Here is a 15758-nt window from a genome sequence, read left to right as displayed (position 1 = left end):
TATTAATAGGTTTCATTTGCTGCTGTTTCATAAATTTTTTCTGGTGCATGTGAATGAATTCTACACCCAGTGTGGGGCTTTGAACTCATGGCCCCCTAGATCCAGAGTCATATACTCTACAAACTGAGCCCGCCAGGTGCATCTTTCTGGTTGTTTTTGTAGTTCTTTTCTGTTTCTTTTTTCCTCTCTTGGTCTCTTCCCTTGTAGTTTGATGGCTTTTATTAGTCTTACATTTTGATTCCTTTCTCTTTTTTTGTATGTATTAAAGGTTTTTGATTGTGGTTGCCATTAGGTTCACATATAACATCTTAAATGTATAGCAACCTGTACTAAGTTGATGGTTGCTTACGTTTGAACATGTTCTGAAAACACTACATTTTGGGAGCACCTGTCTTCCACTCAGATCAGGATCCTGGAGATGCCCCGGGGGGGGGGGCTCAGAGGTTTAGCGCCTCCCTTCAGCCCAGGGCCTAATCCTTGAGACCTGGGATCAAGTCCCACGTCGGGCTCCCTGCATGGAGCCTGCTTCTCCCTCTGCCTGTGTCTCTGCCTCTCTCTCTCTCTCTCTCTCTCTGTGTCTCTCATAAATAAATAAATAAATAAATAAATAAATAAATAAATAAATAAATAAATAAAATCTTAAAAAAAAAAATCATGATCCTGGGTTTCTGGGATGGAGCCCTGCATCAGTCTCCCTGCTCAGCGGGGAGCCTGCTTCTCCCTCTCCATCTCTCTGCCCCTGTTCGTGCTCTCTCTCTTGCTCACTCTCCAATATATAAATCTTAACAAACAATAAATAAAAACACTACGTTTTTTACTCTCCTCTCCACATTTTATGTAGATGATGTCATATTTTATATCTTTTTCTTTTGTGTATTCCTTGACTACATTTTCTAGATACAACTGATTTTGCTACCTTTGTGTTTTATCCTCCATATTAGCTTTATACGTTATTAATCTACTACGTTTACTGTATATTTGCTTTTACCTGTGAAATTTTTTTTTCCTTTTGCTATTTTCTTCTTTTTACAGACTTCACTTAAAGAATTTCCTTTCCTATTTCTTGTAAGGCTGGCTTAGTGGTGATAAACTACTTCAACTTTTGTTTGGGGAAACTTTTTTTTTTTTTAAGATTTTTATTTGAGAGGGGGGCGGATTGGGAGCAGGAGCTGGGGGGAGGGGCAGGAGAAGCAGATTCCCTCACCCCCACCCCCAGCAGGGAGCCCAATGCAAGGCTTCATCCCAGGCCCCTGGGATTGTGGTCTGAGCCAAAGGCAGATGCTTAACTGACTGAGCCACTCAGGTGCCCTTTATCTCTCCTTCAATTGGGAATGACCACCTTGCTGGGAAGAATATTCTTGGTTATAGGGATTTTCCTTGCAGCACTCTGAATATATCCCGTGACTCCCTTCTGGCCTGCAAAGTTTCTGCTGAAAAATCAGCTTATATAGCCTTATGGGATTTCCCTTAGATGTAACTGAGTTTTCCTTTTCTCTTGCTACTTGTAAAGTTCTCTCTTTATCATTTCTTTTTGCCAGTTTAAGTATTATGTGTCTTGGCGTGAACCACCTTGGATTGATGTTGTTGAGGGCTCTCCCCGCCTCTTGGATCTGGTTGTGCTTTTTTCCTTCTTCAGTGGTTAGGAAAGTTTACAGATATTTTTTTTCCCAAATAAGTTTTCTGCCCTCTTCTCTTTCTTTCTTTGACTTCTGTATTGCAAATGTTATATACTTGATGATGTTGCTGAGTTCATTCAGCCTGTTCCCATTTTTTAAATTTTTTCCCCTGTACTCTTTAGCTTGGTTGTTTTCCATTATGCTGTCTTCGAGATTGTTGATCTGTTTTTCTGCATCCTCTAATTTGCTATTAATTCCTTTCAGTGTATTTATTTCATTTATTGAATTCTTCATCTCTGAAGGTTTTTTTTTAAGATTTTATTTATTTATTTAACAGAGAGAGCGCAAGCAGGAAGAGTAGCAGAGGAAGAGGGAGAAGCAGACTCCCCACTGAGCAGGAAGCCCGATGTGGGTTCGATCTCAGGACCTTGATTATCTTTATGACCATTAATCTGAATTTTTTTGAGCATATTGTTTATCTCCATTTCATCTAGTTCTTCTCTGATTTTGTCTTCCACAGATAACCACCAATTTATGGTTTTCTCCTGTATGTTTCCTTAATTGTGTTTGATAGGAAAACAAGACACAGCAAATGCTTGTTCACAGGTATGACACATTTTAGACTTTGCTCCAGTGTTCCTATGACCAGGATAGGTCAGTATGCTGACTTTCTGCTCCATGTCCCTGCATGAATTTGGAGATTACCAGAAGTTGTAAATGCTAAATCACCTACATCACATTGATAGTGTTTTTCTCCCCAGAATACTTGTGATTATGGGTGATTATGCAATTTTGAACAAAGACTTGATCACACAATTCACTTTTGTATGGCTTCTCACCTGTATGACTCATTACATAACTTCTCAGCTGGTTACAAGGGTGAATATCTTTCCACTTATGTGGCCGCCATAGAGTCTGACAAACCTTCTCAAGCTCTTGGTTTGATAAACACTTTTCCATATATATTACACATCAGCCTGGCCTTGGAATATGGGTATCTCTGGCCTTTCTAAAGTTTGGGATAGAACACTTCACTTTTATGAAAGACCTACATTCATACGTGTTTTTGCTAACCGAAAGAAATCAGAAGAGGACTTTCACTTTTACCAAAAAAGGCAGGGAGTGAAAGGTGTTGAGCAGCATGCAACCCAAGTGGGGAGAGTGGCCCCACCAAGCTCCCTCCCTGGGAACTACACTGAGCATCTCAGCATTAAGCTGCCATTGCTTTAAACTCACTCTGTGAGCATCCGTGCTTGATCCTGATTTGTGTGTGTGTGTGCATTTATTAGCAAGATGTGTCCTAAGGTAACAGGAAAACCATTAAAGAGGGTTTTTTTGCGGGGAGGGGAATCTATGAGTGTTCAAATGTTTTATATAAATTAATGGTAACTGCTTCTTTATGCCATTTCTGCTTACAGAACTTTTTATGGGAATGCTTTACTTCTGGATAGCTGGGAAACCTGTGTCTCTGGTCTAGCTTTTCCCTGGAGCTCACCATGTCATCAGGATTCCTGACACTGGCCATATTCCATACAGCAGGTTCTTTCAGAGTATAGTCGAGCTGCGATTTTCCACATTTCTCTTTCATTGTTGGAGTTGGCACAAAGACATCTTGTACTAGAAATGTATTTCTTTGAGTTCTGACTTAACATTTTTTTGTACAACTTGTTCTTTTACAGGTGTAGACAATTTATTTGCATGTGGAGATTTTTCAACAGATGCATTCTCTAAAACACAGATACTGTACTGTTTTATTCTGCCGTTTTCTGGGAGTTGAAAGCTGCCTTTTTAGTATCAGATAACATCTTTGCTAACGCCCCTTGTTAAGGATTTGCCCGAACTAAATCTGATTTTAGTCTTAATTCCAATTTTGAATCAGAGGTTATTTAGAAGAGTTTTTAGTTTCTGGGGGCTTGATTTTTTAGATTTAATGTCCCTCAGAAAAATGTGGCCTGTATAATAATGATTTTCTTGATATATATATTTTTGTAAATGTTTGGTAAACATTTCAAAGAACATTTAGTTCACGTGAGATATCTAATGTTATTACGTGGAGACTCCGCTAAGCTGATTCTAATACTATTTATTTTGTCTGTTTTGCATTTCACAGAGTTCTGTTCAAGTTTGACAGAAATGCAGAAATCTGATGTCACTCTTACCTTTGTGGGTAGTATTTTTTTGAACATCTCCCCATGTCTCTATTTGTTGCTTCTCCCCTATTTATGTTCATTCCTTCTTGTATTCCTAATTTTTGTTCCTCCTAGATCTAGATTTCCCATTTGTTGTATCAGAAACTCAGGTTTCTTGAGTATCACTACTTGTATTTGTAGTTGAGGATTTTGTAAAACTTAGTTTTCATTTGAAGGAAACCATTTCTGATCTAATGCTTTCTGAGAGATACCAAGTTGCTGTAAATTTTGGGATTAAGATTAGAAATTAAAGATTTCTGCTCTGATTCTGTAGGATGAGGTCCTTCTTTTTAGAGTGTGAAACCTTTCCATATATTTACTGATTTTTAAGGAATTTTACAAAAAAGATTATGTGGGTGACAATGCTCAAATATTTTAATCCTTAAGGAAAAGGAAAGCTGAATGAAGCCTTCTACTTTTTTTCTGTGCATGTTTCTTAGAAAATGCCTGACTACAGAGCATAGGAAAGTCAGGGATGTTTCACGTTCTGCTAAGCAAGCACCGGTGGGTACTGCTTTATATATTTCCTAGGGAGTTGAAGATTGTTCCCTGGAATCTTCAGCTAGGCCAAGCAAAGTTTTTCCTCTGTTTGTTGTGGTAGCTTGAAGTTACTCGGGGCATCGTGCCCCTTTATCTCCGTGGACAAACCACTCCCTACAGGGCTTTGCTTATTTAATGAAACCATAGTGCACATTGAGACAAAGACAAAAGTCACAGTCGCAGTGACTATCTATCTATCTAGCACACTTACCCTTGCATTTGTTTGCTGCTCAGAGTTGGGGAGTCCCATAGGCATGCTTTGCAGGTTTTCCTTGATGGCCTTCATGGATGACTGGAACTGTGGGCTGACTGATCCTGGTTGCTACTGCCTTCAGTATGTCCCCATCTGCACCTTGTCATTTCTGACCCCCAGCACAGTTTCCTGTTCTCCAACCATTAAAGATGTTTTCGTTATTTTAGAACTTGGAAAAAGAAAGTCAAATCATAATCTTAAAATAGGAGTTCCCCTGCCACGTGTGACCATTTGATTCCTTGCTGAAGTATACAGGGAATGCAAGCAATTTCAGGATGCTTTAAAACCCAATTGTCTCTTTCCCTGGCTCCCTAACCCCAAATGCCATTCAAATAAAGATTTTTTTTTTTAATTAAACCTACCCAACCAAGGCAGACTATTAGTGATTTAAGAGAAATCAAAATTGGAGGATGGGATTTTATGTATGTATTTATTTATTTTATTTTATTTTTTTTTTTTGGAGGATGGGATTTTAAAAAGGCTACAAATGTTAGTGCTTCTTGACTAATGCAACACTACTCTCTGAAAAGCACCTGGGTCCCCAAGAGAGCAAATGCACAAATAAGTCAAAAACCAAGCGAAGTAACATACAATGATCACTTTGCTCCCAAATCACAACACAAAACTTGAAACCAGGCTGTGTAAAAAGCACCTGATTTTTTTGGCACCCTGTATTTCTTAACCACCAGAAAGTCAAGAAAGGGTGGTCAGAAGCATACCCATCACATTTCACGAGACAAGAAGAGTGAGGTGGTTAGCCTGATATGAGAATCTGGAACTCGCGAACCATAATATCACCCACATACTATATATCCCATTAAAACCTTTGAAACCGCTATCACAAAACACGGCCTGGGCAGTGTCCTAAGCAAAGGCCAGCAGACCAAAGTTAAGTAGGGAGTCTTTGAAGAATGCAGGTAGGAGACAAACACCAGATGCCCTGCCCCCAGCAGTGCTCCAGACTTCTCTGTGGAAAACTGAGCTACTCAATACCTAGGGAGAAATTATGATCAAGATTGCAGGATTATAGGCAGATATGTAGTTCCCACAGATGCCTCTCTTGATTACAAAAATGAGCACCATGATCAGTATTGTGTTAACAGATTTGAAGTCATTTTTTTTTTCTTTCTTTTCTTTCTTTATGAATGAATGATAGACATAGAGAAGGAGAGACACAGGAGGAGGGAGAAGCAGGCTCCATGCAGGGAGCCTGATGTGGGACTCAATCCCCGGACTCCAGGATCATGCCGTGGGCCAAAGGCAGGCGATAAACCGCTGAGCCACCCAGGGATCCCTGAAGTCATTTTCTATTTAAAAATCCATTAATGAAAAGGGACAACTTAGGATGTGAGAAGAAGAGAAACAGGGGAATAAGAAAAATAGTCCACCTACTATTTTTAAAGTTGTCTTGGATTTTCTTGCAGTGCATTACTTACTGTAAGATATAGTGGGGAGGTAGCCAGATATTAATAAGGGAAAGGTTTATGGTTTCAGATATGGAGAGAAAATACATGTAGATTTAAGATGTAAGGGGCACCCTTGGTGGTGCAGCGGTTTAGCGCCGCCTGCAGCCCGGGGTGTGATCCTGGAGACCCGGGATCGAGTCCCACATCGGGCTTCCTGCGGGGAGCCTGCTTCTCCCTCTGCCTGTGTCTCTGCCTCTCTCTTCGCTCTCTCTGAATGAATAAATAAATAAATCTTTAAAAAAAAAAAAGATTTAAGATGTAAGAACAATTTTCAAGTATTCTACTCAGACTCGAATTGAGACATGCTTGTTAAAAAAAAAAGGTTACGTGGAAAATGTAACCCTGGATATTTGCTAATATTTCACAAGCTGTGATAGGAATATATGGTGCTTATGGTAAAAAGCTTATTGCTATGATGCCTAGGATCTGTCTTGTTTCAAAATAACCGGGTGGGGGGAATGAGAATGTACATGAAATACAATTGCTTCTATAAGGATAATTTTGGAAGTTTGGTAATGAGCAAAGGATCATTCTACAATTCTTCTGTATTTAGGTAGGTTTATAAATTCTCATGTATTAAAAAGTAGAAATTCTTTTGACTTCAAATATACTCACTTGCTGAAAAGTCAATCTGTTCTGATTGCTGTGCAAATTTGGAACGCTGACTACAGACTCTAGCAAGATGAGGGTCAAGTCCTTTGATAATTTGCCTTGGAAGGATAGGTGACCCTCAAACAACATGGGGTTAGGGGGGCACTGATGCCCTGCATAGGTGTAAATTCACGTGTAACTTTTGGGTTCCCAAAACTTGTCTAACGTTGACTGGAAATGCTACAGATAACATAGTCATTTATCGTGTATTTTGTATGTTCTATGGATTACACACTATATTATTACCATAAAGCAGGCTAGAGAAAAGGAAATACGAAGAAAATCCTGAGGACAAAACATATTTGTAGTACTGTACTGTATTGCAAAAATCCACACATAAGTGGACCTATGCAGTTCAAGCCCATACTGTTCAAGCTATAAACAACAAAAAGATGAAGAAAACCACTCATTATCTAAGTTCTTTTTTTTTTTTTAATTTTTTTTTTTTATTTATTTATGATAGGCCCACAGTGAGAGAGAGAGGCAGAGACACAGGCAGAGGGAGAAGCAGGCTCCATGCACCGGGAGCCCGACGTGGGACTCGATCCCGGGTCTCCAGGATCGCGCCCTGGGCCAAAGTCAGGCGCCAAACCGCTGCGCCACCCAGGGATCCCTCATTATCTAAGTTCTTAACACATTCCACCATTTTCATAAAATTTCCTTATATATACTTCTACCCAATTTGTAGAATTAATGTACCCTTAATACCCCAAATTTCATATTATGACATGTTCTACAAGGGGCACAAAAATACTATGAATGAAAGACTAGGTTTCTGAGGCAGCGTATTTCAGTCTAGAAATCTATCTGTTGGAACTGGGACTAGTTTGATACTATAAATTATTTCTAACTACACAGAAAAGATGCAGAATGTAGTGTTTGCTTTTAGTTTATTAATTTATTTTGCAGGAATCTTTGACTTTCCGAATATGTACTGTTTGGAAGTACGATGCATGCAAAGCCTTTTAAAATGCCTTTGTACAATTTCACCTCAAAATAATGATTCACAGCATACACAGAAATCTAAAAGAAACATGGTATTTACAAGATTTAATAGGTTCTTGCTGTTTTAATGAAGAAACTGATCAATTCTTTTACAGTAGGGAAACATGGACATTGGGTGTCATTATAAATAATAACTCAGAATTGTTCAGTCTCAAAGCAACTTTTCATGGCTTTAGAAACTAAGATTGAATCGTCATCCTATTAATCTCTGAATGCCCAAGCCATGCAAAATCTACTTGTATTAAATACTTGGGGATGCAAATAGTAAAGAAAAAAAATGCAGGTCTAGTGAATGTGAAAATGTGATCAGATTTAACTTTTACAATACGAAAATACTGTTAATTCTTTCAAAAAGATACAGTAGTGGTGCAACAGACAGTGCCCAATTTATTCTGATTTTTTTATAGTAACATTTCAATGGTCATTTTTCTTACTCGACCAATATACAGACACACAACTGTAACATGGATTCATTCAAAGTCTGAACAGTGGTTACAATATTAAAATAAATCAATTTTAACTATGAAGGAACATCTTCACATTCCAGGATATGTCACTGATATTTTCAAAGGACAATTTTTCTATGCCTTATACCTTTGCTTTTTGCTTATACTGTCAAAGACATTACAATTACCTTTTAAAATACTATATAAAATTGAGTTGCCACAAAGTTGGATATGAACCCTAGATAACTGGGACAAAACAATGACAAAATTTACGGAAACGATAATTTCTTTTAATAATTAAAAAGTACTAAAATTGAGACCAGCTCCTTAAAAATTAAACTGCTCATCACACTTTCCATTTCGTTCAGGGAAATAAACAAATTAGCAACACTTTCCCCACCATCCTTTCTCTAAAACTACCTTTCCTACAATGCAGTTCTTTAGTTTCTTTAAAACCCCCTGCCTCTTTGCTCTCCCATACAAGGTCATTGTCAATTCCAAACATTTTACAATGCTTAGAAAGCTGCTGGCTCCTCTATTCCCACTTTAAACTCTTCTGACCCACTCCAAAAGTTAAGGGGTAATGTACTTTTAACAAAACGACAAATGTGCTTTCTAAAAACCCAGTTTACAAAACCATGAAATAGTGTAACATGTATAGTCAGGCCTATGTGTTACCAGATACATCAAACTAGTCATGTTTTAAGAAAAAAATCTTTTTACTAAAAACACCAAGTGCACCAACTGACCCAAAGAGCATAAGTACCTCAGCAGACAGGCACCACCCGATTTCTATCCTCCCACTTCTATGCCAACTGTGCGCACACATCAATCTGACCAGGAGATCCTTTTGAAAAGGCACCTTGAAAGTTGACTGTATTCTTATTCAAAGTGGTTATGGGCAAGAAGTCTATATTGGGGACACAGTTAAACATACCAAATTTGTCAGTGTACAACAATTTTTCTTATTTTAAAAACTGAATACAGCCTATGTTGGCATATGAAACTCGTGTACAACCAGAAATGAACACCTAGGAAACTTCTTTAAAACCCAGCTCTGATGTCTCCTACTCCACCCTCTACACCTATCAAAGAGACTGGTTTCTTCTTTTTCCTGGCAGGTGAAAATAATGATTTACTAGATAGATCACCAATGGACTGGAACCATGCATCTACTGTATGTTAACAGCTTATTAACCTGGATGTATGTTCATGCAATAGTTGTAAAGTCATCTACATGGTTTTAATAAAGCATCCAACTGTTTCCATACATGCTACTTTCATTCTCAACTGACAAGTGCCAAGTTAACTGCTGCCACTTCAGCATATCTAAGAATACTGGTAAACCTTTAGCTAGAACACCAAGCAGTATATATATTTTTTTCCCCTAAATTGTTATTTAATACCAAGTGGGGTTGATCATCACGAAAGAGATACGAAACCATACAAAGGCGAAGGCATTGGCGTATTACACAACAGCAGGACTGAGAGACGGCTACTGGAGAGACATACCAGTGTCACAGAAACCTTAAAGAAGGCTGTTTTCAGGTCAATGCTTTTAAGCCCATCTGTTTTCTCACCATTATTTTCACAGTTACATGAGATGTTTTATCAGTGTCATCACATAGCCACGCATACTTTTGTGAAACAAGTGGATGGGGGGTGTGGGGTGTGGCGTGGATTTTCCACATTGGAAAAAACATTTTCAAAGCTGTAGGTCGAGTGTGAAAGTAGATGCTTTTGATGGAAAATGATGATGAGTTATTATGCCTTTGGTTTCATTATACTATTAAGTGCAGCTTGTTTTTCCAGGTCTGCCAGATATCACTTCTAAAGTAGAATAATACAATGACAGCTTCAAGAGTGTGTGTGTGTGTGTGTGTGGGCGGGGGGAGGTGGGGGGAGAACACGGTATGTGAGAGTGGATATTCCTCAAATTAAAACCTCTGGTAAAATCCGTTAGGATCAGAAACCTTGGTTCTACTGCTGTTTATATTCACCCAAGTAATGGGAAGATTCCAAAATCCAATTCTGAACTAGGACGGAAATTCAATAGTGATGGAGACCTTAAATAAATGTCCTATTAATAATTTTCTAGTGGTACACCTTTAGGAGTCACAGGACTTTCTATCTCTTCATTATTCATACCCTAAAGTTGGGGTTTCATAAACAGGGAGTGCTTTAGTATCACCTCAACAAACTCAGTAATTATCTCTGAATACAGTATGTTAAATTTAAACAGTTCTTAGTTTTAAAGTCCTTTGTATTCACCTTTGTCTTAATCCTATCCCTTGACTAGCCTTCTCTTCTTCCCAAGTAACAACGCAGTGTACTATTTTGATATTGGCCAACTGTAATTTCCCTTCTAGTGGTTTATTAACGTGTGCAAATCAATCTGTATTGAACAGCTAATGTTTTTTTTGTTGTTTTTTTTGTTTGTTTGTTTTTTCAGCTAAGTTAGGATTCTGGCACAAAACACTGTGCTGTAAACATCGTGAACTCATCACAAAACTGGAAGGAGGTGAAAAAAAGGCCCTATGGACTGCAAACATTTCTTACAGAACCACAGCTGAGCTCAAGATTTCTGAATGGATTTTGGAATGGATTTACATTTGGCATACATTCACTGTGCTATTGGCAAAGCGCAGTTTTACGAGAAGGTCATTCATAAAATCATACTTGGTAAGGACTTGTTATTTTTAAAGCCAATGGCCTAATAAAAGCATGCAGTAACTTAAAAATTATATCTATTAATGTGGCATAATTAGGTCTTAGTTACCAGTGTTGATTTAGCTCGATGAATTATTGTACAAGTAAAATGATTTTATCACCTCTGATTGTACTTTTGAATGAAGGGCATGATATGCCTAATTCCTGACTGCTACAAATCACATTTTAAGCCATTGTGTGTTTGAAATTACCTCTGAAAAAAGCAGCAATTACAAAGACCCTTATTATTTTGCACCCCCCCCCCTCAAAAAAAATTAAGGTCCTATTCTGGGTGCTTTTTCCTGTCGTCCTTCAGTAGGGAACAACGGGAAGAAGCATGGGGAACCTTGGTTTTCCAGAGAGCTATGACCAGGTAAGTCTGCTCTAGGAATTCACAGTTTGTCTGTATAAGCTGTCACATGTCACACCATGATTTAAAGTTCTAGTTTATAAAGTAAGGGCCACTCAGCAGTAACTTTAACAACTGGGATTCCACAGAAGAGCTTTTGACTTCTATGTGTACATTCTTTCAGGAGTGAATCCTTTCCCAGCTTCAAGTATCCCTTTCTATCTCACTCTGCAATGAGTTAAGAAAGGAAAAAAACAAAAACACTAAACACAGAGAACTCCCCATTCTTCTTGAATGAGCACAAGCCCTCCAGGGGCACTGCTCCTCCCCAGGTGGAATTGGAAATGAAAAGGCTGGGCAGATGCACAGACTCCCAAGGCTTCCTTTTCTTCTTGTGGGTGCTCCCAGTTTCGCTCTCAAGTCGATGCAGACTCTTCGAAGTTCAAGTGTACCGTGGCATCTCGCACTGCTCGCAACGGTTCAGTGCGGGGTGGTTCAGGAAGGTGCAGCTATCACAATTCCATGGGGCCCCCTCATAGTCTTCATCGCGGGGTTGTGTCCGGGGACTCTGTTTGGAGCCAGTTAGATGCTCTGGGGGAAGTCAGGATCAAGAGAGAAAAAAAAGATTGAATTCTTCCAACTATAATCCAAACTGGAAAATTACATTAAAAAAAAAAAAAAAGCTTCCTACTTGACTTAACGTCCAATGAATGTCCATAGCTACTACAACAGCAAGTTTGATAAAAATTCTACTTTAAGATAAATAGAAGTTCAGGAAAGATTACCTTATTCATTATCCACAGGTAGTGGTTATGCTATATTCTAGACAAATGAACAGGAGAAATGTCACACTGCAAGTGAAGTTCTGCCTCCTTCCTGTGTTTTCCCTGACAACTTCAGCCCCCTCCCCAACACACCCCCTTGTAGTATGAGCTGTACTGTATTCAACACCTGCTGGAACGTCTGCCTCCTTTCAGGAGCCCTGCAGCTTCACAATATGCATGTGTTATTTTAATAATAATGGTTCAAAATGACAGCGACTGTTCCTAACACAGCTGTTCCCAGAACGGTAAAAAGAGAGACACTCTATGGTTTTTCATAAAAGCTAAACTCATTCAGTATGAAAGATTTTTTTATTCTCAGATTCTTTACCACCTTTTTGGGGTTATGAGATCCTCCAGATTTTTAAAATGTCTGTATCTGGCAATACGAAATGCTGGCATCCTTAGGTCAATCCTTAGGATTTTCTTTAAAAATCTTTAAAATTTAGATTCCTCCTAGATCCTCGTCCCTCTCACCTTGAGCTCAAAAAGACTCTGCTTAAGGGAGTTAATTTGTAAATCCTGCTTTCTAGGAACAGTCCCTACTGAAATTGGCAGCAGTGATTTGGAGGCTCAAGATGGTTAGATGGAATTGCCCCTGGAATCCGGAGCGTGGCCAGGAGGCTGGGAAAATCTGTGTGTAAAACTGGAAATCATCACTGTGAACTGGAAATGAGATTAAGATAGAAAGTAAGCAGCCTACCTCAGCGGGTAACGACAAAAACTAAGATGGAAGGCTTTAAGCAGTTACCATTTGGGGTTAAGTCTATCTTCCATTGGAAATTAATGAGCTGACTTGGGGTTAGCAATTCATCTTTTATGACAGATGGCTGATGTGAACACTCCCCAAAAAGCAGAGAGCGCTGAGTTTGAGACCTCGAAACTTAGGACAGCATACAGACAGTAAGGCTCAGGCTGAAACAGGAAGGAGATGTAAAGCTAACAACACAACAGAAAACCCCACTGGGTTGGTCAACCTGTTCCTCCAACTATAAAAAGGGGGGAATGGGCTTGTTTCTCTGGCCTTCAATGGTGATCTGAGTGACAATTATCACCTACCCTGTATCTTTTAGCTCATGACTCCAAAATACAGAGACTTGATAGTTTTTTGTACGGTATGGAAGAATAAAAAGCACATTTAACTGATACAGCCTTTTCTTAGAGGAAAAACATTCTGCATGCCATTTCTGGAAAAGGTGGAAAAGGTTCTCTCTCATACGATACTCTTTAGGTTCTCCTAAATAGGTGCTAAAAACTCACTTTTATACTTTCCTAGAGCAGGCGAGTTTTTACTTTATTTCTTAAACTCCGTAAGTAACTGCACAACCTCTTATAACTTAATACAGAAAACTTGGGGCTCCTCTTCATTGTCTAATACTGTAGGCAAAGTAAAAATTTTCCCTCTATCCTTCATAGTTCTTACCTGAGACCCCCCTGTAATAAAAGTATAAACAAGAGAAGAAACAAAGTTCACTAACATATGTATCTCACATAGGGCAGAGGCCTAGGAAAATTAACTCCCCAAAGGGGGCCAAACCGCAACCTAAAATACCCTCTACAGCTACAGACAAAAGAAGGATGTTGGCTGGGGGGCAGGGGAAACAACTTAGGGGAGGTTACCTGACAGCACAGTAAATACGAGTAAGGTTTGTTACTTAGATTTGAGTCCCTTCCCTTATCCATTTTAGTCACAAGGCTCTCAGCTAGGTGGAGATTGCCTTTTATAATTGTAGATGTTCCTTACAAAGGGTAATTTCTACTCTGTTATCAGAGCTTCTCCTGCCTTTGCAGTTTCTCAGAATATTCCTTATGCCAAAGAGGCATATTTATTTGCTCCTTCAGCACCGTAATGATTTCATCTGGAATAAAATCATTGAAGTAACTTATCAAAAAAATTTTGAAAGCACCTAATAGAATTGTTGCTTAAGACCCTGCTCATTTCATCACAGAGAAGTACTGTTTAAATAGAAGCATCTAAAACTCGAAAGACATTTTAGATGTCCATTTTCATTTGATTTACAGTTGTAAAATCTTGTCTTTTTATGGACTGATTTAAAAGCAGTATTTCAGGCCTCACAGAAAAAAAGAACCTTAAAATATGCATATTTATACACAAATGAAAACTGAAGTCAGTATGGTTTTCCTTTAAGTCTATTTTTGGGGGCAGCCTGAGTGGCTCAGCGGTTTAGTGCCACCTTCCGCCCAGGGTGTGATCCTGGAGACCCGGCACTGGCATCAAGTCCCACATCAGGCTCCCTGCGCGGAACCTGCTTCTCCCTCTGCCTGTGTCTCTGCCTCTCTCTTTCTCACTCTGTCTCTCTCATGAATGGATAAACAAAATCTTTTTTAGAAAAAATGGACTAAAAAAAGAAAAGAAAAGAAAAAATGGACTATTTTTGGGACACCTGGGTGGCTCAGTTAAGGTCATGATCCCAGAGTCCTGCGTATCAGGCTCCTCACATGTAGTCTACTTCTCCCTCTGCCTATGTCTCTGCCTCTCTCTGATGAATAAAACCTATTTTTAAGGAGCTTGGGTGGCTCGGTCAGAAGAACATGCGACTTTTGATCTTGGGGTCATGAGTTTGAGCCCCACCTTGGGTGTAGAGATTCATTAAAAACAAAAGAAAACCTTAAAAAAGGACTACTTTTAAATGGGTTAGTAGGCCAGATTTCCCTAAAACTAACCATCCTCATAAATATCAGACATCAATAATTTCACCAATATTGTTTATATTACATAAACTCAAACATACACGGTATCTTTAGAACCTTTACTTCGACTGAATCCCAAGGTAAAATTCAAGAAACACTAGAAAACTGCAGTGAAAAGTTATAAAGTCCAGAACTTTCAAGTTATTTAATCACTTAGCCTTACTTTCTAGATGCTATTGTTAGAGCCATCTACCCAATATGGTGACTACTGCCACTTGAAATGGAACTAGTGTGAACTGAAATGTGCTCTTAAGTGTAAAATGTACACCAGATTTCAAAGATGTAGTATGAACTAATGTAAAATATCTCACTAGTTTATAATGACTTCATATCGAAATAATACTTTGCATATATACTAGATTAAATATTTTATGTATCTGGCTTGTATTATATTTCTATTGCGTTAAAAATAACCAATAGAAAAGTAATCTCTACCTCCCACGTGGGGCTCAAACTCAGAGTCACATGTTCCACTGACTGAGCCAGCCAGGCACTTGGAGAAAGTAATCTTTTAAGGGGGGGTGGCGGGGGAAGGAGTCGGCCTTTACTTGTGGTAACGCCACATGGGCAAACACGTGTCTTTGGACTTTGTGCACAAAATCCGGACACACAAGTACAAACCCTCAGCAGCTGCTGCCTGGGTGTCATGGACGTCTGCCTGTACTTTGGAGGTCACGCTAATTCTTCGGGCTTTCCTCTCAATTGTGCAAGGGTCTGACGAATCTGCATGAAAAGAAGCAAAGCCAGGAGAAAAGGGATTAAAGCCATCCATGAGAAGAGTGGACAGGCTCCCAAGGATCTCTCATGGGACATGCATGGTTGCGTGTTTACCCTTTCTATTACTTCATGTTACCTTTAGTTCTCCTGTGAGGGTAAGTGCCGTATTTAATATTGCCTTTACAACCTATATAGAACATTGCTCTTATGACTTTTTCCATCCTCTACAATTACTTGGAATCAATGCCTAATTTCACCAGCCCACCTTCCTAGTGCAAACTCAC

The 15758-nt window shown here is 39.0% G+C and overlaps 1 protein-coding gene across 13 annotated transcripts in view; it reads right to left on the bottom strand.

The window, feature by feature from the left end:
• Positions 1-7588: 7588 nt before the first annotated feature.
• TAB3 (TGF-beta activated kinase 1 (MAP3K7) binding protein 3) overlaps positions 7589-15758 on the bottom strand; it is an 88841-nt gene continuing 80671 nt past the window's right edge. For 11 of the 13 annotated variants that reach the window (XM_072817133.1, XM_072817131.1, XM_072817138.1 and 8 more), the window contains 2 exons: positions 15379-15480; positions 7589-11815 (listed from right to left, as the gene is read on the bottom strand). In XM_072817133.1, the coding sequence (XP_072673234.1) occupies positions 11667-11815; positions 15379-15480 (251 nt within the window). In that variant the 3' untranslated portion in view covers positions 7589-11666. The remainder of the gene's footprint in view (positions 11816-15378; positions 15481-15758) is intronic. The other 2 variants (XM_072817144.1, XM_072817142.1) reach the window with 1 other exon arrangement.

This window comes from Canis lupus, chromosome X, assembly GCF_048164855.1.
Source record: "Canis lupus baileyi chromosome X, mCanLup2.hap1, whole genome shotgun sequence".
In the NCBI taxonomy this organism is placed as follows: domain Eukaryota; kingdom Metazoa; phylum Chordata; class Mammalia; order Carnivora; family Canidae; genus Canis; species Canis lupus.
This window is presented reverse-complemented; position numbering and strand designations above follow the sequence as displayed.